This window comes from Cyprinus carpio, chromosome A5, assembly GCF_018340385.1.
Source record: "Cyprinus carpio isolate SPL01 chromosome A5, ASM1834038v1, whole genome shotgun sequence".
Lineage (NCBI taxonomy): Eukaryota > Metazoa > Chordata > Actinopteri > Cypriniformes > Cyprinidae > Cyprinus > Cyprinus carpio.
The window spans coordinates 16,435,520-16,463,509 of NC_056576.1; the positions used below are offsets into that span (position 1 = coordinate 16,435,520).

Sequence of the window (27,990 nt, forward strand, 5' to 3'; positions counted from 1 at the left end):
CTTCTCCTTTATATGGCAGTAGTTTCCGTAATTTCCACTCCATATGATTTTATATGGATCAATATGAGATACGGAGGAGAGAGAGAGAGAGAGAGAGAGGGGGAGGGCGCTGCGCTGCGCGTGAGCACATTCTGGTGTACTGGCGCACTCTTCACGTTGCTGCACTAGCTCAAACTCCGCTCACTGAAGAACATTCTAAACTTCAAGTTGGGAAATTCAGCTGAACCCTGCGTTCCTAAACATGAGGATCAAACGGAACATCTGATAGACCCTGAGCAGCAGTTTGAATCAGGGTGAAGAGAGAGGAGGAGATCGCATCTCCACTCCGCGGATGATTTGTTTGCGTTGTGCATTTCTTTCCTTCAGAAGTGACGAGTGGAATGAGCTGTTTTTACACATTGGTGGTTTCACTGCAGCATGGGAACTGCCGTGTCCAAGAAGAAGAATTTAAGGAATGATGCCATTTCTTCTGTTGCCGCAAAAGTTCGGTGAGTCTTTGCAGCACAGGCGCGCGAGAAACGCGTCTCGTGAAGGCTCATATTGCTGACATCTCATCACACCTCATATCATGACAAGTTTCCTTGCTATTGACGACTGTAAGACACAGATAAAAATCTGTCGGTAATATATCAGTCAGTTCCTGGAGCAATGGTGCTGTTGACGACACTTTGTATACATTACTAGCTTAAGTTTGACTTAATTTTGAGGGCTTTTTAATGAAAATAATTTATTTTTGTTCTTTTCACTTGGATAGTATATTTGTTTAAATGCCTCATCTTGAGTTTTTTGAAGTGATTGGACCCAACCAACGTCATTGTGTGCCTTTGAAAAGCTTCCCAATCAATCAATCAATCAATCAATCAATCAATCAATCAATCAATCAATTAATCATTCAATCAATCAGTCACTCATTCATTTACCCACAGACTGTTAACGACGATTAACAACCTACTCAATCCACCATGACATCACTGCTGTTTTCCTAAAGCTGTCACCAAACTTCCGACCGGCCCTTGGGGGTGCTTTTAGTTTGGGCTTGTTTGTTGCGGTCCGAGCCCGAGCGCGATTGTTCCCGGCGCCGCCCGCAGCGTTGGTCTGCTTTCACACTCAGAAGTTGTATCGAACCCAGGTGCGTTTGCAGTCACCTTACGTCATCGCAAATGCACACGGAAAACGTACTTTGAGGTATTGCTGACGAAGCTTTTTCAATTTGAAACGACATTGCTCACTAGTTCTATGAAATCCCAACTCTTTTAACTTGGCGCTCAGCAATGCAAAAACGTCTACATTCTTGTGAGTTTTATCTAACTGCTCCTGTATGTTCTCTTCTCTCCAAATTTGAATGAGGCACCTCACCTCTTCAGTGTCCCACAACGTTCCCCTGTCACTCTTGGCTCTCTTGTGTTGAGGAAACAATGATATCGACAGTGTTACGCATGCGCGGGATACTTTACTTCCTGAACAAGTGCGCACCCGAGTCCGTGTTGCTTGTACATTCACGCGAACCGCGCCACAGTTTGGGAGCAACCGAACTCAGAACCTTCTCCAGGTAGTCTCGGGTTCGGTACCCCAGTGCGAACCAGGGTCCGATGACAGCGTTCACATTTGCGATTTTTTTCATGCAAACCGTGCCCCGTTCCGCACTAAACTGCCAGTGTGAAAGCCCCCAAAGACTCCCTCCATGTTACAGTCACAGTGTGATCACATGCTGTATTCATCCTCCCTCTATAATTCATGTAGTTGTTTAGCCGTTTCCGACTTAGTTGAAAAGCACTTCTTTGTGCGCTCTATATGCTTTGATTCTCTGTGCTCAGAGAAGCATACATGGGACAGGAGGAAAGCACGATCATTTCCAGTGAGTTTCCGCCATCTCTGCTGCTGCAACCTAGTTGTTTAAGCTTTCTCAGATGGGTTATTGTTCTGTAGGATGGATTTACAGACTGTTTAGATATAGACTGAACTGCACCACATAGGTCTTGTCGAAGCCTGGTATGGCTACTTGACAACAGTATTACTTGTGAGCTGTTCTTTACATTTCCAGTTTTAGAGTGTAAAGGTTTACATTTCTTATGCATCCAAAGACATAGACAGAGAGTGGGAACCATGCTAAAATGACAGCGCGATGCCAATTAGAGCTTCGCAGTGAGTGGTTATAGATCTACAAGCCTCCCAGTTGTCTCACAGGCTGACATGTAAATGTCTAATTAAATCTTGAGACCACCTGCAGTTGTACTGGAGAGAGGCCCAGATTATATAAAAACTTGTTTAAAATTTTTCCTTTCTCTTTGGAGTGTTACAAGCTCTTTGTGCATAAAGAAGATCTATAAAGTTGCATGTAATAAAGTCTCAAATCCAAGGAGATATTCTTTATAAAAGTTAAGAGTCAACCAAGCCCTCCCAAAATGTCTCGTTCTAACACCCCCCACCTCTACATCACGATGTGGGAAGATTTGCATAAGGCTGTCCAAATGTTAATGCAAAGAAAGGTGTAACTTTTATTCTCGCTGTTGCCGCTGCTGCCATGTCGTGGAGATGCTGTGTGTTTCGTTATGAAAGCGAAACTACTTTACTTTGTTTGGCCTTCCAAAATAGGACACAACTAGAAATCAGTGGTTAAGTTGTATTTACAACACTGTTCCAGAACAGTCCAACCCAAATATTCAGATGAGTGCCGATGCTTAGAGATGCAGAGACTGTTTTTTTGTAAATATTTTTTGGAGTTATTGAGTTGGAAAATATTATACTCTTACAATATTTATGATATATTTTTATTTTGTTACTGAGACTCATTTTTAAATATGTTATTAAATGACATATTCATTTGTGAAATCAGTTAAAATGCCGGACTGAAGATTTTCTGTTGGGACTAATATAGTTGGTCTGCCTCTTTAGAAAATCTGCATGACATTGACAGGTTCACCAAACAGTGAAACGTATAGCACACACTGTGGTGGTCAGACTGATATGATTAGGGATCTTATTAAAATAAACTTTAGTCACTCTTTCTTTACTAATGTTGAGATTTTTGGAAGGCTGTACAGTGATGTTGAGGTTACCCCACGGCGAAAGCAGACATTGTGTGAAAAGTTTTGCAAACTTCCCCCACATCTTGCTCGTTAGTTATATCATCTGGAATAATGCACTATATATTCCTCTTCTGAATAATAAAATCCTCCCTTCTCTTATTTTACTAATGAGCAAGTCAAGTTGCCCACTGAAGCTGTTTTGGGGCAAGCCCCTTTTTGCAGCTTAGTTCAAATAAATGGCCTTTCTGTACTGCAGGGGGAGGTTTGAGTTCAAAAAATTGGAATGGATCAGCTGAGACATTTTGGTCGATTGCCATTTGAACCTGCAATGTTTGTCAGTGCGACTAATTTAGAGACCTGCTCATTAAGTGTTAATGAGTTTCTAATGTGGAGTTATTAAAAGCTGAATGCCAATGGCAGATGTTGAGCATTTTCAAAATAAGTATGACTCAGAGTTTAGTTCACACTACAGCTTACATAAATTCTAGCTGTCAATGACAAAAACTCTTACATGGCGGTGAGGGCAGTGTGAGATGCTGGGTTGAACGGTACACTAAGAAATCAAATCAGCGAAGAGAACACAAAGTTCGTAAGCGAGCGAACGAGGAGGCGAGAGAAAGGGGTCATGTCACACATGAATGTTCTGGTTAATGCACACTGAGCCACTCAAGAACAAATTGTACTTGCTTTTTACTAAATTAGTGTAGCACACCAAAGTGGCTTGCTGAAGTCAGTGTCACCCTGGGCAAATGCACCCATTCCTGACTCTTGATTGTGCGTGAACAGACGCATGAAAACATCAGTGCTAAAACAGCTCCAGGGTGTGCTATCTCTGCTCTCCTTTATCCATGATGCCTTTGTGCACTTATAGCCTCCTGCCTTCGATCTATATGCCAGAGTGTATTTGTGTCCACGTTGGGGCAGTTATTGTTTGTACATTCTGCTCGTATCTTCATGTTGTTCATCTGAGTCACTAGTCATCCGCCTCTTCTTCTGGATCGAAGCGCTTTCGTCCAGCAGTCTTGGTTAAAGCATCTGCTTTAGTTAATATGGTTAAAACACTTCTCTCTGAGTTCCCTTGCTTTCTCCCTTCCCTCATTTTTGTCACTTGGCTGAAACCATGAGAGATGCTCCCAGATGTACACGATACTACTACACCCTCAGACAAACTAATATGAGAAGAATGCTAGTCATGTGTTAGTGGTCGACAAAAGCCCGATTTGGACGGTAATTGTTTCTCGTATGGATGTCTGTAAAAATAAATTGACATATCACCTCAGTGATAAAACTCATGGATTCGGATGCCGATTTATTCACAGTGGAGGAGCGAGTTCTATGATCCTACAAACCTTTATCCTGACATTTTATGCTACCCGTCAGATTTTCCTACCAGGGTTTACTGCGCATGCGCACATCTATATTGCGTCCTTTTTCTCATGCTGAACAACAATATTTAATCTATCTGCATTACTTTAAGGGTAGGTTAAGGGTTGGGGTAGGTGTAGACTTTAATAAAACACAATCTAATATCCACCTTTTTCTTGTCGTAAAAATGGGTGCGGCCATTTGTACATTTTATGGGTCTGGCTTCCGGTCTCATCTGTATCCACTCCATCCAGCGTTTATTAGCTGAACAAAACAGTTTGTTTTTCTGCTTGATATTGAAAGTTGATGTATCGTATCATGCTATTTTAATGTATTATCTTAATTATGAGCACACTGGTTTGTAGTGCAGTGTGCTCCCTCTCTGAGTTCTGCCCGGCAATCACATTGAAGATGATTTGTGTCCTAGTATACTTTTTCCCAGCAGCCTTCTGCATTGTACTTCTTTCTCTGCCGCCAGCCGCCCCATCCCATTTCTCCTGCTATCTGCTTGAACACACATCTCCTCGACGAACATGTTATTTTGAGAGCACTGCAGAGTACATTTCAAATTGACTAAGACATTAAAATCATTACAAAAACGCTTTGGGTTTCGATGAGTCTGCATAGGTCAGGTGCTCTCTTTTATTCTGGTCCACCCCTGCCCTCTCGGCCCATCACACTTTAACCTGTTAACTGTCACCATCCTGTATACGGGACGCCTAAATATACTTCACTATATTACAATTAAATCCTAATCTAATCATGACAAACTATATATCGTTGGAAAGGTCTAAGACTCCTAAATAGATATTTTACCTATGTTTTTTGTTAAAAATGATGTAGGAAAAGTAATAGTTTAATTTATGACAAGAGTGCATCCTCAAAAATCTACATCATAACAGGAGTTCTGACCTTTGTCGAAAATAAAGTCTTTTTCGTTGCCTTTTTTGCTCTATCTCACTTTAGAAATAATCAGAAATTATATATCAACTGAAAACTTAAAATCTCAAAATTCATCCTTTGAAACCCATTTTTAAAATCAGACATTGCATTACCATGAAAATGGTACATCAGTATCATGTTACAAAATGTTTTTGTTCATGAATTATAAAAAATTAAGTTTGGATCATGCACTTTACAAGTCTATGTTTAAAAATGTGAGGGACAGTTAAGGGGTTAAAATACTTAGCTTGTATCTGCTCCAGGTATTGTGGAGTGAGACAGTGAGAAGAGTGAGGAAGAAGTGATTGGATGATTCCCCTCTGGACCACTCTTCCCATATGTTAGAAGAGTTTGTTGAGTAAGGAGAGAGAGGGATGAACACGCTGGCCAATATTTAATTATTCAAAGTGTCGTTGCAGGAAAGCATGGCAACTCCAGCAACAGAACCATTCCATTTCCCAGCATCCCTAGAGAGGTGCAGAGACTGCGCAATTTGCCAGTAGCATGCTGATTATGGCTTGTGGAAATGCTAGTCAGTTAACCGCATTCATCTAGGTGCATTTGTGTAGCATCATTAGCTGGGAAGTAAATTAAAGACAATGAGAGTGAAACAGGTTTGGCACTATTTTTCATTTGTACATGTAAGTTGGTTTACTCTCCCAGCATATGCGAGTAATTAGGCTGCATTAGTTGTGTTCTCGCTGTGCCACACAGGAGGAGAAAACTGTGTAAATCTTTCCCATGGTTCAGAGTTGGAGTGATGCATTTGATAATGGAATCTGGCAGCTCTTCGAATGCATTAATGATTTGTATAAATCATCTATGCTGATTGTAAGGGCCACTGGGAGTGCACATGTATTTCAATGAACTATATATACTGTATTATTGCTGAGAAGAACACATGGTTCTTCTCATAAACTGTTTCCTTTTTCCTTGTTTATAACTAACCCATCTTGTTGGCTATGCTTCCTGACTTCTGAGCTGTCTCTCCCTCTCTTTACATAGCAAGTCATAAGATCTTCTACTAGAACAGCTGAGTGACCTCATACTGGAAGCTGGCTATATGCATCTAGATTTCATTCAGTGCTTTACACCTCATTGCTCAGAGAAGTAATGGGATGTGGAGTATTTCTGCATTTTTTCTGAGAGCATCTGCAGGTGTGGCAGCCCAGTTTAAATTAGAACCACGTCTTGTGACATTATCTGTTAATGTTCCTCATTTTCACTTGTGAGGTTTTTGGATATGGGAAATAGACTGAATTAGACCTGTAGTCTTATGCTTTATGAAGAGGAAAAAACAGTATTTGGTCTTGACTGCACATGTCACACAGACTTCCAGTGAAGAATATTGTCAGAGAGTCGAATTATAAAGCGGGCATTAGATTTAAATGCAAAGCCATAAATCACTCAGTCACATTAGTGGGCAAGAGCAATATCTAAAATTTCTTTATGAAGTTAGTGGTCTGTAAATGGCTCTATGTTACACTTTAGGACAGAGAGTTCCACTGATATGGATATGAAATATGGAAGCTGTTTGCAGTATTATCATGAAAAACGATCTACCTGTACTTGATCTGCCTGGTAAGAAAAGATGAATCGAATACTGTTTCCAGGTCCAAGCTTCTATGCCATTTCAAGTGAGAAATACTATCTCAGCAGCCATTTATGAGCACTGTACTTTTTTGCCACACCTTTAAGTTAAGCTTTTAAAAACTCACAGTGTACACTACATTTTCCTGGCACCAGTATTTTAATGATTCAGAAAATATGAATCACTGTCTGGCCAGCTGAGATTTCAGTAGATAAACGTTAGGATCATGAATTTTCGATAGTACTACATCACACTATGACTTTATAATAGCACCATTTGTTGTTTGATTTTGAGATTGAAAGAGTGTTTGGACCCGGAAACTGTGGTGCATGACGTTAGACTTAACAACTCGATCGGGAATGACTACTGAGAAGTGAAAGCAGCAGCATGGGAAAGTACATCAAGACAGAGAGTTCTGTCTCCATTCTTTGATTTGGTCTCTTGTTTGTCTCTCTGCAGAGCAGCTCGGGCATTTGGAGAGTACCTTTCTCACACGCACCCTGAGAACCGCAACGGATCAGGTTAGGTCCATTCCACCTCATGCCCTACCTTCATTTGTTCTCAAGTCTTTTGTCTCCTCCTATTTGCCTGTTCTACAATTTGTGAAGTGCTTGATTGTATTAGTACTTGATGTAGGAAAGCATCATCCTTTAGTTTCAACATTAATTCCACTTCTGTCCACTCACCCAGTCATCCTTTAATTGATCATTAATGGAGAGCTTCATTGGCACCTGTTGCTTTGCAGAGACAACATGAAAAAATCTGTTTATCTCGGTCTCTTTCTGTCTCTCACTCCAGATCATTTGCTATCTGACACATTCATTGGTCAAGACACAGACTCCCCAGACATCAGCCGACTGAACAACAATAACAGCCTCCAGCCATACTCCCAACACACTCTCTTAGTCAAGCCCAGTCAAGAAGAGGTTCAGCCAGGCAGCCAGTCTGCTCCCCTTCCTACCAGTTCCAAGCGACGTCTCTCAGTAGAACGCAGCCTTTCTTCTGAGGACCAGCATCATCAAAGGTGTGCAGAGAGCTCTTTGAAGCCAGCACGTGTCTACACCATTACTAGGGAGCGGAATATGCTTGGGAGCCAGGGAAGCAAGGAGAGCCTGGAGCTAGAGGTGCTGAAGAGGACCACAGACCCGCCCATAACCAACGCTTCCTCCAATTTACATGGCAGCCATCATCGAGGAAGCCACCATCGTGGAAACAACGGCCCTACCCACCAGCATCACTATAGCCACCCGCCTCTGACGCAACCTTTGCAGAGCTCAGGGAGTGCCCATAACATCCGGGACTGGGGCTCTAGACGGAGCAGGTCAAGGGAGGATTGCATGCCGGATTGTGTGGACTGCATTCGGCCACACTGCCAGAGCCAGCGCTCTCTAGACCTTGAGACGTCACCCCATGGTGGTGGCAAACAGCACAAGAAGCTGGAGAGGATGTACAGTGAGGACCGTGTGTCCTATGAGGATCGAGGTAAGAAGAACATCACCATCACTGAATGGTGTATTGTAAGATTTACACTGTACCTACTGTACCTTGCTCAGGCTATCTTTTTTTATTTGTTTTTGCAGAGGATCACACAAACAGCTGGTTCCCTAAAGAGAACATGTTCAGCTTCCAGACTGCCACCACCACCATGCAAGCGTGAGTAAACATGGGAATTCATTGCATCAAACCTCTCCCTCCATCCTTCTGCTTCCTCCTGAGTAGGTTTGGTCTATGAAACAGACGTGTAATTTAACTATCCTGACTCATGTATGTGGAAGGACAGGAGGTATTCTTTCTCTTTGTCCTCTGCTTCCTCTTTCTTTCTTTCTTTCTTTCTTTCTTTCTTGCTTTCTTGCTTTCTTTCTTTCTTGCTTTCTTTCATAGTCTTTCTTTCTTTCTTTTTTTCTTTCTTGTTTCTTTCTTTTTTTTTTTTTTTTTTGTTTTTTTTTTTATTTTTTTCATAGTTTTTTATTACTTTTTCTTTACTGTTTCTTTTTTTTTTTTATTTTCTTTTTCCCTTTTTCACCTTCCTTTATTTATGGTTTCTCTTTTTTTTTCTTTTTTTTTTTCCCTTCCTTTCTTTTTATCTCAATTTCGGTTCCTTTGTCTTTTCATCCTTCTCTTTCCGTTTCTGTTTCCCTTTCTTCTTTCTCATTTTTCTTTTCCTTTTTCTCTTTTGCCCCTTTCTTCTTTCACTTCCTCTTTCTTTCTCTTTTTTTTTTCTATTTCTGTTTCCTTCTTTTTTTTCCTTTGCTTTCTGTTTTTTTTTTTTTTCTGTTTTCTTCTTTTTCTGCTTTCTTTTCTTCTTTTTATTTCATCTCCTTTCTCTTTCTCTCTCTTTGCCTTCTTCATTCTCTTTTCCCCTTCTACTCTCCCTTTCTCTTCTTTTGTCTCTTCCCCTTCCTCTTTCTTTTTATCCCCTTCCTGTTTTCCATTCTCTTTCTCTTCCTCTTTTCGTTTTTCCTGTTCTTTCCATTCCTGTTTCCCCTCCTGTTCCTCTTTACCTTACTTGTTCTCCTCCTTTCTATTTTTTCTTTTTCACCCTGTTTCCTATCTTCCATCTTTTTCTTTTTCGTCTTTCTCTTTCTCTTGTTCAACTTTTCAGTCGAGTGAATTTAGGCTCTATTATTCTCTGTGCTCAGATGCTCCTGATCATCCTGAATGCTTAATTATCACCTGTCGGGCAGAAGTCTTAATCACAGAGCCCACTGGCTTAGCCCCCCACTGGGGTGCAGTCCACCTCCCTCCAGCCTACATGCTTGTTGTCTCCCCCTCAACCTCACTATGCCCTCCTACCTCATCATCTGGTGTCAGTTCTCCTTGCCTTTCCCCTCCCACGTTATCCCTCTCTGTCTATGAATACTTTGCTATATCTGCAGCTACTTAATTCATTTTCTCTTCTGACTTATTCATTTGCCTTTTTGCTAGTTTCTAATTGACACTTTCACTTCAGAATCCTTTCAGTTTGTGTGAAATGTCAGTGTTTTCTCCCAAGGTTGGCTGAAGAGCTGCCACTTTTTGTGATAATTGACTGTAATAGGTAGTGATGAAGCACTTGGTGATCCTTTCATAAGACCTGATCCAGTGTTTATATTTGAAAAACTTGGTTTTCATGTGTTTTCTTGTGATGGTTTAAGCACCTGCTCTCTCTTTCTTCTTTTTATCTTTTTTATTATGCATTTTTTCCTTGGCTCCAAAGAATATCGTGAGTATCCCTTTCTCATTAGCCCACTGTTTTAAAAAGTCAACGCTTCTCTCCATCCCCACCCTCTGCTCCACTGTGCTGCCGCCTCTCCTGTCCTGTGTTAACTCTCACTCCACCAGCATTAGACAGAGTGTTTGAAGTTATAAAGGAACTATGTCTCACACAGCACACATACTGCTCAAAATACACCAATACCAGTTGTGAGTCACTCAGGTCAGTATCGCTAATCACATTTCAACTGCCTGTTTGTGGTACTACTATGGTGGCATGACCTTTGAAGTTTTCTGGGTTTTTACCATAAATTAGTTACCGAAGCTTCTTTTCAAAATCTAGTGAAATGCCTTGCTGTCCATTGCTGATATCCCAACTGAAATGGAAGCTTGTAATTGACTGATCTGGAATGTTCTTTGTAGGCAACTCTGAAGGCCACATAAATGGCACTCAAACATTGACACAAATTTTTTTTTTATAGTAAAATTAAAAGACGGGAATCAGACACCAGTATGCTGATGCTTTTGCTCAAATAGGTACACTTGACTGAGATTGAACTCAAAATACCATACTAGCACACTACTCCTTTCTCGTTTATTGTAAATGTCTTAACGAAATGAATGCAAAATAACACGTAAGGACCATAACATAAAACATTTTCATTCATGCTAATATGCTACAAAAATGATACTGTAGTGTCTAAATCACCTGGAGCACACAAATAAAAATAAAGTAAAATACATTTTTATTAGATGATATAATATAATTATCAAATTTTGATATTGAATAAACTATAGTCAAAATCTCTATTCACAATGCTGCCTTATGCTGTTATTTTGTATTTTAGAAGTAAGGGGTAATAGGGATTTATATTGTATCTTTTAGGATTTGGGTTTGTGTTTTGTGTTTGGATTTTGTTTGTTATTTTATGAAATAGGTAGTAGGTTGACTCTTTTTTGGATTTGAGCTTGTGTTTTGACTATAATGCAAGGTATATAAAAAAATGGCCCTGTTAAGGAGGAACATGATGATTGCTGCCATCACTGTGTTGAATATTGCACACGAAATATATAAATATAGCCTGAGTATACCCCAGAAAAGTCACTCATCTCAAGATTTGCGTGCAGTGTTCCAAGACCATTGCCAATCTGTCAAGGCTCTGAAGGATTTCAGGATGCAGTCACACAGACACATCCACATGCAATTATGTGCACACACACACTGTTAGAATGTAGCTTCTGGGCTGTCATTAACCTCATCTACTGAGGACAGGGGTTTGATTTAACATCAGCTGTCAGTAATGATGGCTGAAACTTCTGTCATCCTATGAATAACAATCGATGCACAGCAGATATGATAACCACTCCCACAAAATGTTACATTTTCTTGTGAATATTTCCTCTGTGCTGGTTGGTGACTGAGTGTCTGTTGCACTTGACTTCGCTGTGGTCGTAGTGTTTAGTGTGTGTTCATGCCTTTAGTTTCCCGTTGACCTGTGGGTGGTGATCACCTGTTGTGGTTTGAACCTTCCTTGTCACTCTAGATTTTTTTCTCTTGCACTGCTCCCTTTGCACACACACACCTACACCCACAGCCTGTAACATTGTGACCGGTCCCAGCAGGGCTTTCCGTGGAATTGCAGAGAGAAAGAGGAGGAAAAGAGAGCAAGAGGCCACCGCACTGATGGAGAGGTACTGTTTTCTGCCCCTAATGTCTATTGTCACAGCCCTTCCCTGAACACACACACGTAGAATGAGACAGTGGAGAAATAGTGTTTGTGTTTTGTGTTGTCCTGTGTTACTGTAGTATTATGGTGTGTGTGTATATCCCCTCAGATCTTTAAAGTCAACACTCAAATCCTGCACACTACACATGAGGATCTGCTTTTCGCTCATTTCACACTTCCTTGTTGAGTCGTGATGCTAGGCTTACCAAGCAGAAAGCCAGAAGCAGTTTATTGATCTAAACCTAGGGATTTCTATAGAAGCTATGACATGTTTGTTTTTCTATCATGGCTGGTCCTTTTTTTTTTTTTTTACAGAGCTGTTGATATTTCTAAACCCGAAACCTAACCCTCACACAAATGTATGATTATTATGCCATTTACTGGTTCCTACAATGTAAGTAATTTCATGTTTTACTGCATTTGAATGAAGGCAAAACCTTGACCCGTACACATACAGCACCTGGGTATATGTGCGTGTCTGTCTGTGCTTAGCTGCCTGGATCAATAAGCCAATCGAATAACCAAAGGTGCCGTGCCTGGAGTTTGTTAATCGATACAGCTGACAACTGAACACTTTCAGAGTTTCGCTTATCGGTCTACTGTCACGCAGTACACTAATGCCATGTGCACCATGAATAACTCGATAGCAAATCGCAGTCCGCCTGGCTTAATTGGCTTACATATTTAAAAACACTTGTTCACTTGGTAAAACCTAATTGGTCTGCTGGCAGATCATCAAAATGTCTTCCAACATGATTCTGAATTGCGAAAGAGAACACAGTGTGCAGTGCTCTGAAGGTAACTTGAATGGACAGACGTGATTCTCCTCTTCCCAGCAAAGGTTTAACAGAGTTCAGCTCCCCTGTGGTAATGCAGAATGTTCTGCAGGAAAAAAATAAAATAAAAAACATGTAAAGAGCAGACTCTGAATGTAGCTTTTAGTGTTCTGCAGAGATCCTGTGACCCTGCTGAACAGCATTACTGTAGGTGTCTGTTTCTGTCCTCTGACTGTGACTGTGGGAGGGTTGCAGATAATTGGTTGCATCCATTATGATTACAAAACAGCTGCACATTAAATGATTTGTTCACTCAAAATAGAAAATTCTGCCAAAATTCACTCACATTTATGTCTTTAAAAACTTGTATGAGTGTATTTCTTCTGTCAAATACAAAAGAGCAGTTTTATATTGTTAAATAATAATAATAATAGTAATGTGTTGGTCCTTTATTTACATACAATCAATGGTGACAAAATCCATTTATTTCCATATTGTATGCTGTCTTTTGAGCATTATGAATAGCTTTGTATGACAAAATTTTAGTAGATTTATTCACTGATGATCTCCCTCTCCAGTGAGCTGTTAATTTCCTTCAACTGAATAATTGATTCAGTAAGTTGACAGCACAGTTGGATCGGACCTGTCCGATTAGTGAACAAATCATTCTGGTTTTGTGAATGCCGTCAGATGATTCAGATGAACGATTCATTCACAAATCAGATGGCTCTGCTTCTCATAAATGCACCCAAGAGAGGTAGGGCATATGTCAAGATGTTCAGTGAACAACTTGAACAAAGACCTGAAACATAGTGAATGAGTCATATCGACTACTTTTCTTAACCTTTATGGGTACTTCTTGCCATTTTGGATCTTGACAGTTCCCAATCACTTTAATTATTTTTGATGTGGCCAAGATGTTTTTCAAAAGCAGTATCTACAGGCATGTTCCCTAGAAGAAATTAAATGGTCATGGAACTAATAATAACGGAACTATCTCTTGAAGCTCATAGTATTTTGGATTATGCTGAGTTTCTTTATCTGTTGGAGAAAGTGGAACACGTACTGAATCTTCTGGCACTGATGAGTTATTTAATAGAAACTTTGATCTGTTTCTGTTGTACCCATTGAATGGTTGTTCTTAAGAAATGTGTGATGTTATATTATTTGCAAAAAAAGGAACCGATATATATATATATATCTGTGAGGATCAACACGTCACACTCTGGCGATCTGATTGATCGCTCTATTTTCAGTACGCTCACAAATGAGGATTAAGATCATTAGAGTGTTTAATTAAAAATGGCCTGCTGAAAAGACAGCTCTCTTGATATGATCTTCAATTTTTGAAACTTGACGAAGATCTGCACTCTTTGTCAGCTGGCACATTGACTTTGACAGCAGTTTAGAAGGATGTCAGAAAGACAGACGTACAGAGGAAAGCAGCTCTGACAACTATAAAGATGCATTGTCACTGTGCTCTTTGTAACCATCTCAAATATAACAGCAATATTTAAAAAAAGCACTTTTCTCTTTTGTAAAATGTTCACGGTAGTGAATTTGATTAGAGGCTCGGCTACGTACTGTAAAAAATGTCCTCTGCTATGCATCAGTGTACTGCAGGAATATTAGTTTTCTCGCAGTATATTTAACTAGCTTAGGCCACAGTGCTGCTTTCTAAAATTGTGATGTTGTGCAACTGCATTATGCCTGCAGAAAACAAAATGCTAACTGTAAGATATGGGCTGCATGTTATGTGTGAGAAATATGACACCGTGGCCATCAGTTCTGCTGTTTGTAAAGCCAAATTGCCTCATAATTTTATCCCTATCCCAGCTCTCATTTATTTTAAAGGCTCCGAATTGACTGTATGAGCTGCTCTATTATTTGTTGGTAAATGAGGAAAGACCACCTACCTCTTTATAGCACACTCTCCTACTATACCTCACTACAGTGTAACCATGGTGACATGATGCATGGTGAACAAGTGTTGACTGCTAACGAGAGGAGAGAGGCTGTCAGTTGAAAGAATGGGTCAGCAGAACTTGCTTTCATTCTCTGACGAGGCTGTTTGAAGAGATCAATTTTCTGTAAGTGATTTTCTGATATTTGTGACCCTGTACCACAAAACCAGTCTTAAGTCGCTGGGGTGTATTTTTAGCAATAGGCAAAAAAAAACATTGTATGGGTCAAAATTATCGATTTTTCTTTTATGCCAAAAATCATTAGGATATTAAGTAAAGATCATGTTCCATGAAGATATTTTGTAAATTTCCTACCAAAAATATATCAAAACTGAATTTTTGATTACTGATATGCATTGTTAATAATTCATTTGGACAACCTCAAAGGCGATTTTCTCAGTATTTTGATTTTTTTGCACCCTCAGATTCCAGATTTTCAAATAGTTGTATCTCGGCCAAATATTTTGTCCGATACTAATAAACCATACATCAATGGAAAGCTTATTTATTCAGAAAAATTCACGCTTAAGACTGGTTTTGTAGTCCAGGGTCACATTTCTGGTTTAAAAGTTACCAGAACTGCAGTATTGAGAACATGAAGCACCTAAAAGCATTTTTTGTACTTCCTACAAGCTTATTCAAATCGTCAGCAAGTTTTACTTATGCTTTAGCAGTGAAACACCTTTACGTATAAGCAAAATTTGAATGTTTCTCTGGCCACTAGAGGATTTATAATGACACCCATCTGCGTAGATATAATATCACACTAAATAAACTGTTTTTGGTTACCAGTGCAAGTTGTGAAAATAACTTTTTTAAGAGTATAGAGTATTATTTGAATGATAATGTGCTCTCTCACTTTATGAAGTGCTCAGCCATCTTATTTATAAATAAAGTCCTTTTTCCTGTTTTTCATCATTCAAAAGTAAGATAACATATTCAAAAACACTATTTATTTCTGTAGCTGTAAAACACATTTAGTGGGAAAAAAATACTTAAAATAGATTTAAGATTTAAATATTGAGCTTTCTATTATGTTAATTTATACCACTTGAGGAGACCCCCCCCCCCATGTAAAGCTCTTTGAGTACCCAGAAAAGCACTTTATAAATGTAACAAGTTAATTAATTAAAATAAAATCTGCATGAAACGGATATGATGTATATTAGACGAGCAAGCCATAAAGTAGGCCAGGACTTGATTTTGTCCGTCAATAATTGATTGGTTCGGACTGTTGTTGTTTGCTAATTGTTGTGATCTCATCTGAGTGGAAGAAAGAAATTATTGTCCCTCCCTCACGCCAGTGAAAATTTCATCAGAGAAGAGATGTAATTGCAATGAGGAGGGGAAGATGATTTGATTGAAGATTATGAGGGCATATGGATTTTTTTATTTATCATTTATCATTTATAATAAACACTGCAATATTCCATAGTAAATAAGAATTGTCATTTGGGATTCCATGGTGACTTCAAGCTAATATCTCAGGCAGTATGCTTGAGAGTACAGTAATGAAAATATCTGAAAACACAGACCCACAGATGAGTAAATGTTGTGATTCTGAAGCCTGAAGCAATGTCAAAGTGGGACAAACTGTTTATTTATGCCTGTTTATTACAGAGGAACTGTGAGGACAGGAGATTTGTCTGGAGTGCACTGAGCTTGTATAACTTCAAACACTCATCCATAATCAGCCATGCTAGTGCTACCATGTATAAATGGATTGTTTGAAAGTGGATTTAACATTTCCATTTTTGTCTCCTCTTCCTCCATCTCCCATTTTTTCTTGCGTTTTTCCCTTCTTATACCTCTTTCAAATCCACTGTGCTTCTGCAAATCCTTTCTATCGCAGAAACTTCCGGAAACATCTGAGGATGGTGGGCAGCAGGAGGGTGAAGGTCCAGAGTGAGTTGTTTGTAGACGTCTGTGTGTGTTTGTGTGAGCGAGTGAATGAGTGTGTTGATGCTTATGGTTGTGTGTATGTTCTCAATATGTTTGTCTGATTTCATCTGTATATTTGTGCAGTTTATGTAAATGTAAATATGCAAACATGCCATTGCTTGACAATAATTCATGGTGTCAGATGAATTATTTTCAGGGGTTACAGATGCTTCAGGCATCTGGTAAAAAGGATGAAAACAAAACCATTTGGTGCTCTTGTCTGAAATACAGCTAGCGATGTGATTTAGTTTCTGAATAATTCCTCCTCATTAATAAGAGTTATAGTACACAGAGTCAAATTGAGTCTCATTTTTTAGAGTTAGTCAGGCTAAAACTGAGAAATCCTCAAACTTGTCACATCCCAACCTCAGACAAGAGACCAGAGTGTGTGTATGTGCTGAAGAGCTGTGTGTGTGATGCTTTCCTTCTCTGCTTCGTTATTAGCATTTGCTGATCGCAAAGCGAAGAGTTTCAGCAGGTCCTGGAGTGACCCCACACCCATCAAGCCTGACTCTCTCCATGACTCCAGAGACAGTGAGTCCTCACACATACACAGTCGTGTCCTCTCTTTTTCTGATTTCAGTACATGCACGTTATTGGTCACTCATACATGGGTGAATCTTACAATTCCTGTTAAGAACATGTCCAGGTCTTGGTCTAAATTAATGCTTTAGCTCACCAATGCTGCATTTATTTAAATCAAAACGCAGTAAAAACACTAGTATTGTGAAATATTATTACAATTTAAAGTAATGGTTTACTATATAAATATATTTAAAAATGTACTTTATTCCCATGATGACAAAGCTGAATTTTCAGCAGCCATTAATATAGGGTTCAGTGTCACATGATCCTTTAAATCATTCTAATATGCCGATTTGGTGCTCAAGAAACATTTCTTATTATTATTATTATTATTAATGTTGAAAACAGCTGTGCTGTTTAATATTTTGTGGAAACTGTGATTGTTCTTGATTTTTTTGATGAATAGAAATTTAAAAAGACAGCATTTATCTAAAATAAAAATCTCCTGTAACATTATAAATGGCTTTACTGTCACGTTTAATCAATTTAATTCATCTTTGCTGAATAAAACAACAAACCTTTGTAGTTATTTATATATAAAAGGCTTCATAAGATTCATCACTCACGCACACACATCAGCATCTGTGCGTATGTGTAAAATGTCTGTTTACCATGGATGTACTCTGCTGTCTATATGTGTGCTATCTCATTGTGTCCCATATTAATAAATGTGTTATGTTCTCACAAACAAGCATAAGAGGTTATGTTAGGACATGCACGACAGAATGCTTGTTGATAGGACCTGTCATCTCATTGGTTGTTTATGTGCTTGTGTTGTGTTTCTGTGTATTTGCATATACCCTCTTCCCCAGGTGCAGACCTCCAGGCATCGTCTGGCAATCTGGAAGAAGAAGACTGTGATGATGTCGACTGGGAGGAAGAGAGAGAGTTGGAAAGAGCAGCCTGTGAGGGCGATGACTTCATCCCACCCAAAATCATGGTACATGCATCTTTCAATCATTTTGACACGAGCCAACTGCCTTTTATGAACTCATCATTAGATGCTCATTACGTGTAACGCAGCTGTTTGATCATCAATGCGCTCATTAATAAGTGTTTTATTCATCCTTGTTTTTGAACAGCTAATTTCATCAAAAGTACCAAAGGCTGAGTACGTTCCCAACATCATCATTCGGGACGACCCCTCCATAATCCCCATTCTCTATGTGAGTATAATTTAATGATGCAGTCATACAGTACATGGAATCAAAGAGAATCAAAGTTTTGATTATCCAGAAAGCCCCTTGTGTTAAGCACAGCTAATGATGTCTACCAGTCAGCTCTTGCATGCAAGTTTTAGTAGTGTAAATCATCATTGTTTGAAATTGCTGCTTTGTAATGCTGAGCTAGTGATGTAGTGCTTATATTATGCTTGAATTATCTTCAAATAAAAATGCCATGTGATATTTACCAACTGATAATTCCTGTCACAGATTTATGCAGCTTTTTATTAATGAGTCATTCATGCTTGCCCTGTTTTCTCCCCGCAGGATCATGAACATGCCACCTTTGATGATATACTAGGTATGTGTTAATTGGCCAAACCTGATGTTTGCTCCTGCCGTTTGTTTACTATAAAAAGGATGGACTGTTATTTCACATGATTCCCTTGCTGCTCCCTCTCTCTCTACTTCTCTGCTATCTGTCTTCTCTCATCTCTCTGCTCTTCAGAGGAGATTGAAAAGAAACTCACCGCCTACAGAAAAGGCTGCAAAATCTGGAACATGCTCATATTCTGTCAGGTTTGAAAAATATGTGTGTGATTATTTGCATATCCTGCTTTTTCACAAGTCTGCATGGAGTAGTTATGTGCATGTTATTTTGCAGTGTGTAAATTGTCTCTCTGTATTCTCTAGGGAGGTCCAGGTCATCTCTACTTATTGAAGAACAAAGTGGCCACATTTGCTAAAGTAGAGAAGGAGGAGGACATGATACAGTGAGTGTTCACCTTCACAAAACAAGTGCAGCCTCTCATATCTGCTTCTTTTTGTTCTATTACTAATTGTGCTGCATAATTTTAAAAAAATTGAGATTATGATGGTGGCTCCTGCAATTAATTCATGGATGCAAACTTGTTACCTTACAGTGAAAATTGCCTTTTTTGAATCCAAAATAGGTAATTTGTGCGAGTTTTTAGACTCTTCAGCAAAACTTTAAAATGTCTTATTTTTTTTAAAAACACAAGCTTTTATTTGGTTTGCAGTAAATGCTGCTCCACACAACCTCCATTTCTGAAAGTGCTGTGACTTTGGTTGCATTTGAAAATGCAATACACTCAACCATCTCTTCCTGATTTGAAATGAGAATAATTAAAGTCACTCTTGGATTTCCACCAAAAAAAATTTGCTCATTGTAACTGATTTTGTCAGCACAGGTCACATATATACGTGACAGCTTAAGTGATTATTATGAGAATGTTCTAGTATTTTCCTGGTCTGTGCTACAGTATGTAAAATGTATTCAGAATTTGAAAGATGGTTTTGTTTTTCATTCTGCAAAGAGGACACTGTTAAGACACTCTTCATTTATTGATGAATAAAACAGAAATAAATAATTCAAGATTATAGCTCAGATCATTTTGGATGTGTAGACTAACAAAAGATGGCATTCACTTCCCAGCATAAAATGAATATTATGTATTTCAGTTCGATGTAATGAAATTAATTGTGATTACAATATAAAGAACTGTGTAGCCTTACTTTGTAATCATTCTGAGCTTTTGTTTGCAGGTTCTGGAAGAGACTCGGCAGATTTATGAGTTTATTAAATCCTGAGCCCAACCTCATCCATATTATGGGCTGCTATGTGCTTGGCAATGCTAACGGAGAAAAGGTAGATAGTCACATCAGCTCACATCCCTCTGTGTTTTAACCCATGTTTTATGCCATAGGCTTTTTTGTCATAAAGACAAGCCCGGAAATTATGAGTGGTGAGAGATGGGGGGTGGGGGGGTGCTTTCAGTATATATAGAAATACTATGTTCATAGTTTGTATATAAAGTCATATAAATTATGCAAATAGTAATTTATGGATTTTAGCACACTTGCAGAGCTGACATTACTGTACAGCCTCTTACTTTCATGCTGTGGCAGGTGTGTGCACGAGAAACAGAGGAAGACAGGTGGGAGTGTGTTCAGGGTCAGGCAGGGATATGATGGCAGGAGATGAGGGTGCCAGATTGACAAGCAACTGCTCTGTGACTGACAGATAGACAGTCTGTCACCCCTCCACCCCCGTACTTCTCTACACCATATACTCTCACACATGCACACACTCCCAACATGTACACACACGCAGTCTCTCAGCGGCACATACTGACAGTAGCCTCAAGCCACTGCAGCTCTGGACATGAATTCAGTTGTGCCAAGCTGGATATGGGCTTACAACTATTGGAGAATGTTACCACCACAGGATTAAAAAATAAGTAGGTTATAGCAACATTTTATCTCACAATTCAGTCTTTTTTTCTCGCAGTTCTGAAAATTGCGAGAAATGCAAGAACTTGCAGTTGCAAGACATAAACTCGCAATTCTGAGAAGAAAAGTCAGAAATGTGAGATAAAAATTTGCAATTCCGAGAAAATAAGTAAATAATTTGAGATAAAAAGTTCAGTTAAAAAAAAAAAAAAAAAAAAAAAAAAAAAACCTGTGAGATGTAAAATTCTGAGAAAAGAATTGAGTATTACAAAAAATAAACTCAAAATTGTGGAATTGCAAGAAAAAAGTCTGAGTTAGACTGAGTTTATATCTTGCAGTTCTAACTTTTGGAAATGGGCTTCCATATATAACCATTCACTCAGAAAAGTACTTTGGCATTACCATTTTATTGGATAATACTGAATGATTACCATGGTATTTACTTCATTACATACTTCAAAGTTCTTCAAAGAATACAGTGGAATTTATTGTCATGTCCGAAATACAGATCAATCTGATCCAAGCCGCATCTCTACATGGTCTGAGATCAGATTAAAATCAGATTTTCAGAAATAGGTTGTAGTCTGAATGGTCAGATTTCAACTCGTTGTCTTTATAATTCAGGTAGCTTCATGACTATGAGATGATGTATGAATCAGGCGTGTAAATAGATGTGTCTGAATGCACTCCCCTGTGACATTCACTGTTTTGAAGGGTCAGTGAGTGCATGTGCATATTGTACATAATGTACATAGTGCAGTAATGTTTCCAACATGCATGTTGTCTTATTCGCTGATGAGTTCTGCACCACAAAGAGAGATGTCATGAGACAGAATTTCCAGTTTTCTGTCCTCTCTTTTCACATCTACATGCAGAGTATTATTATATGCAAGTCACACTGGTTATTTTTAAGCATGGTTAATATTCCGCAACGTTATTATCCTGAATGTTGACAGCATTGTGGTGCACCTGTATGACAGACACTTTGTAAACAAATTTGGATGCAATCTCTTGATTGAAGTGCACATAGCCACTGATTGAAGTACACATGACCATGATGCACAAAACATAGATTTTCTAAGGGAATAGTCCTGCACAAATTAAAATGCTATCATCATTTACTTAACCTTAAGCCATTCCAAACCCGTATGAAATTTTAATATTGTATATTTTCCATTCAAAAACAATTCATAAAGCATGCTGAGAACTAGAAACTAACTAGACAAAATGGTACTCATACAAATCAATTTATCTTAACTAGGGTTTTCTGAGTAATAAAGGCATAATATGCAAATAGTACGGATTGTACAACTAAAACCAACAACTTTTTGTACATTAAGTAATGTCAACTAAGAACTGTTAGTTTTAGTGTTAGATTTGTCTATCATGATGAAAGAGGATTCTTAGTGCGAGCACTTTGGTTTAGTAATGTTTTAGAAATGGCCTGACCAAAGAGCCAGACACCCCTTCCTTCACTACAGTGGAAAGAGATTGATTAGCTGAGCATGGATTCATGAGGCCTTCTGTGGCTTTCATGATCGATTAGAGAGGTGGAGAATAGCTTCTAGAAAAAATGACCAGATGAGAGATTATACTGACAGCGACCAGAGAAACAGAAGTCGAAGGATTGGGAGGGGAATAGCAGGAGGCAATTAATTCAATCTGACAGGCTTTGTCCTGATATGAAGGATTCTCATTGACACAACCAGACCCCCTCTAGCGGAGGTCAATCACAGCACAGCAAAACACACAGTTTAACACTCCACCGGTTGCCCTGTTCAGCGTCCTCTGGTTTATGATGCACATACATCACTGTATGGCTCCTATTAGCAGTCAGTCACATTATTAAGTCGATCAGAGTGAAGGTTTGGATAAAGATTTTGGTTAGCATTAAGTAGTTATAGACTTTTCTAGCAGTTATAGACTGATATTTGGATATTTTTAAATGTACAGACAAATAAGTTAGTTGAAAATATTAGTTGAAACAATTATTACTATTATTAAATGCTTGTTAATGTTGTATATACAGAGTAATAATAACTGTAATAGTCATGAAAAAACAAAGTAGTAAAGAATAGAAAGCATTCTGCCCACTTCAAAACTTCGGTAAGATCACATTTATTTGAATGAATGAATTATAACATTTATTTTAATTAACTATCACTCGATTGATCAGTCGACTGATCGAGAGATAATGAGAGAGCGAGATGACAGTTGTGTGAGTGAATTACCTGCGTCTGTGCATCTCTCTCTACAAACAATGAAGCTACAAGTTTAATTACTTAAACAGTGATTTTACCTCCTCATTGCTGAGGAACATAATGCAGTGATCCAGTATCTAAGCTATTTTATTAATAAAAGTCACAGGGCAGTGCTGTCAATAATTTTCTGTGCTCCTGAATGTTTCTGTGTGTGTGTGTGTGTGTGTGTGTGTGTGTGTGTGTGTGTGTGTGTGTGTGTGTGTGTGTGTGTGTGTGTGTGTGTGTGTGTGTGTGTGTGCGAGTCAGTGAAAGCAGCACATTAATATAGAGAGGTGATTAAACTGACTTGGAACTGCCTGTGCATTAAATGGTTTTAATGCATACCTGCCAGCCAATCAGAATTGAGTATTCAGACAGACCATGGTATAATATTATATATATACACACAATATTTAATATTTAAAGTCAATAATAAAAATCATTACTATTATTATTATTACTTAAAATATTCAATGTTGTGTTTATAAAATCAAAACAAATAATCAAATAACTTTGTGTATATCGCTTTTCATTCATTACATGATGTTATGTTTCAAATATATTGTTTATATATATTATCTACATTATCAACCCCTCTGCTATCTGAATACTGGTATCTGCATTAATTATTGAAAAGGTTGTAAACATATCTGTAATATCTGTTTTTAATTGGGAATATTGTGAGTAATGCTGATGGTCTGTGGAAAGTAGTGGAACAGTTAAACTTTCTCTCTTCCTCAGCTTTTTCAAAACCTCAAGAGACTGATGAAACCTCATGTCATTGAGTTTAAGTCTCCTCTGGAACTGTCAGCTCAGGGTGAGTGTACTGCACGCGCACACACACACACACACACACACACACTGCAGACATGACCAATCACATATTCTGACACACATGCAGTGGACAAACAATTAAACATGCATTTCAGCAAACAAAGCAAAGTATGGTGAATCCTATGAGCCACGTGAACTCTGACCCCAACTCTCATCCATGCCACAGCTAATGATTTGACAGTAATTATTCTCCAATTAAACCCTCATTATTATCTCCCACTGTTTCTGTCTCTTCATCGGACCCAGTTGGCCCACTTGCCCCCCTCCCTCCTCTTCCATCTCCTTTTGTCCCCTATGGACTCTACACAGCTTGATTCGCACTGTTGAGGATAATTACCAGTGTTTTAAATAGAGAACTGTATTTAAAACACCCACAAATGCCTATAAAGGCTTCCTAATGAAGATCTATTTTACATAGCGGATGGTATGCTAGATGTGTGACAAGCTGCCTGTGATTTTATAGTCAGATATTTTAAGGAGAGCTAAAATTGCTTTGCTCTCTCCACTCTCAGGTAAGGAGATGATCGAGATGTACTTCGATTTCCGCCTCTACCGCTTGTGGAAGAGCCGCCAACACTCCAAACTTCTCGACTACGATGACCTTCTGTGACATTGTGTCATTGGTTTAAGCAGCCCAAGAGGCAGGTAGCTTTCTTTAGGGCCCACGCGGCAACACTCCCTCCAGAGAGAGCCTGGGCGGAAAAGCCCTGAGGTAGAAGGAGGAAGATGAGGCTGAGGATGAAGATGGCTGACACTGAGAAGACGTTCCAGTTCTCTGCCCTCAAATGTAACGAGGAAAAGCAGCCATTACTGTTAGGTGCTGTGTGTTCACCCCATCCATTTGAGCTTTCAGCCCGAAAGAGAAACTTTTGGTAGATATCTGCCGGTCTTAACTTTAAGCCTGTGAGAGGTCTAGGAAATAATGTTCAATGTCTTTGAGAACTGAAAAAGCTGTGTTAAGAAGGAGGAAAAATAAGAACAGGTTTGTTTTTTAGTTTTTTGAGTAGCTGTTTTTGTGGTTATCTAGCAGGGACAGTGAAACAAGGCCATTTAACAGTGAAAAGGGCCTTGAGGTTATTGTGTTATTCACTATCTACAAATGCAGGATAAACTGTGGAACTACATTTCTGTTGTATGTACATATTCACTCTAACTCTATAAAATAGCTACTGTAATTTATCTTTCAGCATAATATTGCACTGTTTTAGTTGTTAAAAAATTAAGGTATGGTGGGTTTTTTAGGATTCATTAGAGGGAATATAACTCAGGTTTCAATCGTTTAACTGACCTCCCTCTGTACGGTACCATCTTTAGATTCAGAGAGAGAAGAGGAGGGCGAAAGAGAAACGTTTTTTCAATAGAAAGTTGTTCTGTCTGAATGATTGAGTTACCAGAGTGGCGTTGAAATAGCACTCACACTTTATATCTGTATCAGGAGCTTTGTGTGTTTAGATGATTGGATTTCTATACAGTATACTAATGTACTGTATGTGTAACATTAAGGCATGTGTAGATGGAGCTCATTTTAGATGGCAGATTTAGTCTTTTAGCTTCAAAAATGTTCAACATTTTCTAGCATCTTAAAAAAACATTAAGATTTTAAAATTGATTCATTTTGACAGTAATATAGCCACCATTATTCACTTAGAGAATTTGCGTCATTTTTGTGTATTTTCTCTCTCTGTCTGTTTGTTTGTTATATGCGTCTGTCAGTATTTGACATGATGTCAAACTCTTTTTTGTGGCGTTTTCTCTGTAGGTGGAGGATAACTGATCATTTTCCATTTCTGAGAAGTCAAAGTGCAATTGTATTTGCAATATTTCTCTTTTCAATATTAAGTGGTACTGAATGTTACTGTGATCCTGTTTTGAATATCAAGATTAGGTTTTTTTTTCATAGTATACAGGATAGTACATTTAGCCTTTAAATTGGTTCTCTGTGGAGGATAATGTTCTCGAATCACTCTAGTTGGTGCGTGGGTGTGTGGGTGTGTTTTGGATGCACCAAACAGATAAAATAGTAGATAGTTGTAATCTTTAATCATCACGAGTGGATGTTCAAGTGCAAAACAGCAGAAGCTGGAGCAATAGACAGTACAAAGCATTTTATAAAAAGCTGCCAGACAGAAAAACTGCAATGTGGTTAGTGTTTCTGGGGTAATATTACGAAGATGAGGATGCATTGCAATATTCGGTGGAGGCAAACAGGATAAAGATCCCTGATATCGCTATATTTAGAGCATAAAATTGTTGTTTGCAGTTGTGGAGAGTATGTGAAGAATTACACATATACCCATATCTGTGTTTGTGAGTGTGCTTTAGCTTTAGAGATGCAGACAGGGGCACTGAGATGTGAAGGATGCATCTGTGTTTGCCTTCTGTTGATCCATCACATCTCTTTTCGTCTCCGACCACTCATGCAGACGCTTGGAAAATCAAATAAAGCACAAAATCTATGTATCTGTTGGGCCATTGGGGAATGAAGTGTGTTATGATTAGATCAATTCAAAACAGCCAGACCTTTTCTTTACTGTTCATACGATTGCATGTTGTTATATGGCTTTGTGTTTTGTTATCCAAGCTCATTTAAACTTGTGATCATTTCTGCACTGTTTCTACCAAAGTTGGTGTATGCTATAATGCCATAATGATTGTAAAAAGGCTAGATATGAATATATATGATCTATGGGTGTCAGCATTTGATTTCATGTGTGTTGTCACTGATTGAGCCAATGGCACGTGAGAACTGTAAGGACTCAGCAAGAGCTCTGAGGATCACGGAGCCATCTGGATCGGCAGAAAGGTCTTTGGGAAGTCAGGCATGAAACGTGATGTGTGAAGACCCCCCTACCCTTGCAATAAGATATTTAGTGTATGCCGTATGGCATCGTGTTGATTGTATAATGCATCAGAAAGTCATTTCATGTATTCATTGTTATGTGTCATGTTAGGCAGGTTTTAGAAAATGAAAGAAGTTGGTGGAAACATGCATGTGTGTCTCATTCCTAACCAATCCATCTTTGTGCATCTCTGCACACTATTTTCTGTAGCAATAGACATTGTAACATGATCGGTATGGTTTCTAGGACACACTTTACTCTAGAACGGTGTTGTATGAATATCTTTGTATGTTGTTTATGTTTCCTGCAGCATACGTTTTATTTTTACCATGGCCAATGGCTTTGCAGCACAATGGAAAGAGACATATGGGATGTCATTGAGCTTTGGGCAATAATATTTGACGGCTTCAGGCAGTTTCTCTCTGTTGACTGTACAAATTATTCATGATCTCGATATGAAGAAATGAAACTGAATGGTTAGTTGTGATGCTAATTCAAACTTTAAAATCAATAAAGCACTGAGATACCTGAAAACAATATTACAGTTAGTTCCCTTAAGAGTGTGTGAAGCAAACCTAAAGGCTTGATATGTTGATATTAAAGAGAATTTGAGAAACATCTGCAGAATGTTCAAATGGTTCTGTTGTGGTTTTGATGTGTTACCCGCCTGGCAACAGAAAATGCCTCCAAGAGCCTGATTTTGACCTATAGAGCTAAATATGAAGAATAATACATCATCAGTATATCTTTTTTTTTAATGTCTGGACTGTTACACTGCTTCATATGTAAAAATAAACAAATAAATAATAATAATAATTAAATTTTAAGCTTTTTAAAAGCAATATTTTATTTGATATTATTGGTTATATAGTTCTTGTCCTGTGTATAAACTGGCATCCTGCTTTCTGAAATGGAGTGGTTAATTAGATTAAATGCTGAATGATTGACAGCACCATGATCGTTAGACTCTTTGGCTTATGGTGTTTTTAAGAGAAATATATTTTCCAGATTTGGATTGCCTTTTTTAATTTCTGCAAAGCCTGATGGGTGAAGCTAATCATTTTTAAGCTTTGTCAGTAGCAAAGAGAATACTTTAAATAGCCTATATTACAGTATCTAGAAAGTCTTGAAGATTGATGACTGTAAACATGTATGGTTTTCTTAGTCTGGCTACATTGTCAAATAGAGTATATGACATTATAGTGTTTAGTTCAGTTAAATGGTCAATATTTCTTAAGCAAATTGGCTCATCTTGTCAATTTGCTACTTTGAAGGACCGAGCATAAGCTCATAGTTTCTATCTCTTTAGCTCAGTGTTCACAGCATTTACTATGAGATGTTGTATTCAGGAAGGTGGTTTGCTGTAAAATTGTTTGTTTTTCCCTGTACGACCTCTTCACAGCAATGAACACTGGAAATGTTTCCTAACCTGTTTTACAGTAAAATATACCCAGTTTTAAGTGGAATTCTGTCTTGAGTCTTTCTTTCCCTGAACATGATTTATCTCCCTCAATAAACAAGTGACCATCTATATCCAGAATGAAAACAGAG

At 38.4% G+C, this 27,990-nt stretch overlaps 1 protein-coding gene across 5 annotated transcripts; it reads left to right on the plus strand.

Annotated features, from left to right (window-relative positions):
- The first annotated feature begins 101 nt into the window (after positions 1-101).
- Positions 102-27,905, plus strand: LOC109082850 (NMDA receptor synaptonuclear signaling and neuronal migration factor-like). Of its 5 annotated transcripts, XM_042755368.1 has the most exons (16): positions 104-488; positions 7,384-7,445; positions 7,723-8,406; positions 8,505-8,577; positions 10,121-10,126; positions 11,740-11,808; positions 16,436-16,488; positions 16,969-17,058; positions 17,922-18,049; positions 18,192-18,275; positions 18,600-18,633; positions 18,781-18,851; positions 18,966-19,045; positions 19,839-19,941; positions 23,507-23,582; positions 24,112-27,905. In XM_042755368.1, the coding sequence occupies exons 1-16, from the start codon at positions 418-420 to the stop codon at positions 24,207-24,209; spliced, it is 1,782 nt and encodes a 593-aa protein (XP_042611302.1). In that variant the 5' UTR covers positions 104-417; the 3' UTR covers positions 24,210-27,905. The 5 variants fall into 5 exon arrangements, with proteins under 5 accessions (XP_042611317.1, XP_042611302.1, XP_042611305.1 ...); XM_042755383.1 differs by lacking the exon at positions 7,384-7,445 and having other exon boundaries at positions 102-488; XM_042755371.1 differs by lacking the exon at positions 10,121-10,126.
- Positions 27,906-27,990: the final 85 nt, after the last annotated feature.

Bases quoted from the DNA above. Each gene is read 5' to 3' on its own strand.
- LOC109082850 (XM_042755368.1), top strand. From the start codon at position 418: ATGGGAACTGCCGTGTCCAAGAAGAAGAATTTAAGGAATGATGCCATT. The intron at 18,634-18,780 runs GTATGTGTTAAT...TCTGCTCTTCAG, and splicing joins CACCTTTGATGATATACTAG to AGGAGATTGAAAAGAAACTC. The intron at 18,852-18,965 runs GTTTGAAAAATA...TGTATTCTCTAG, and splicing joins ACATGCTCATATTCTGTCAG to GGAGGTCCAGGTCATCTCTA.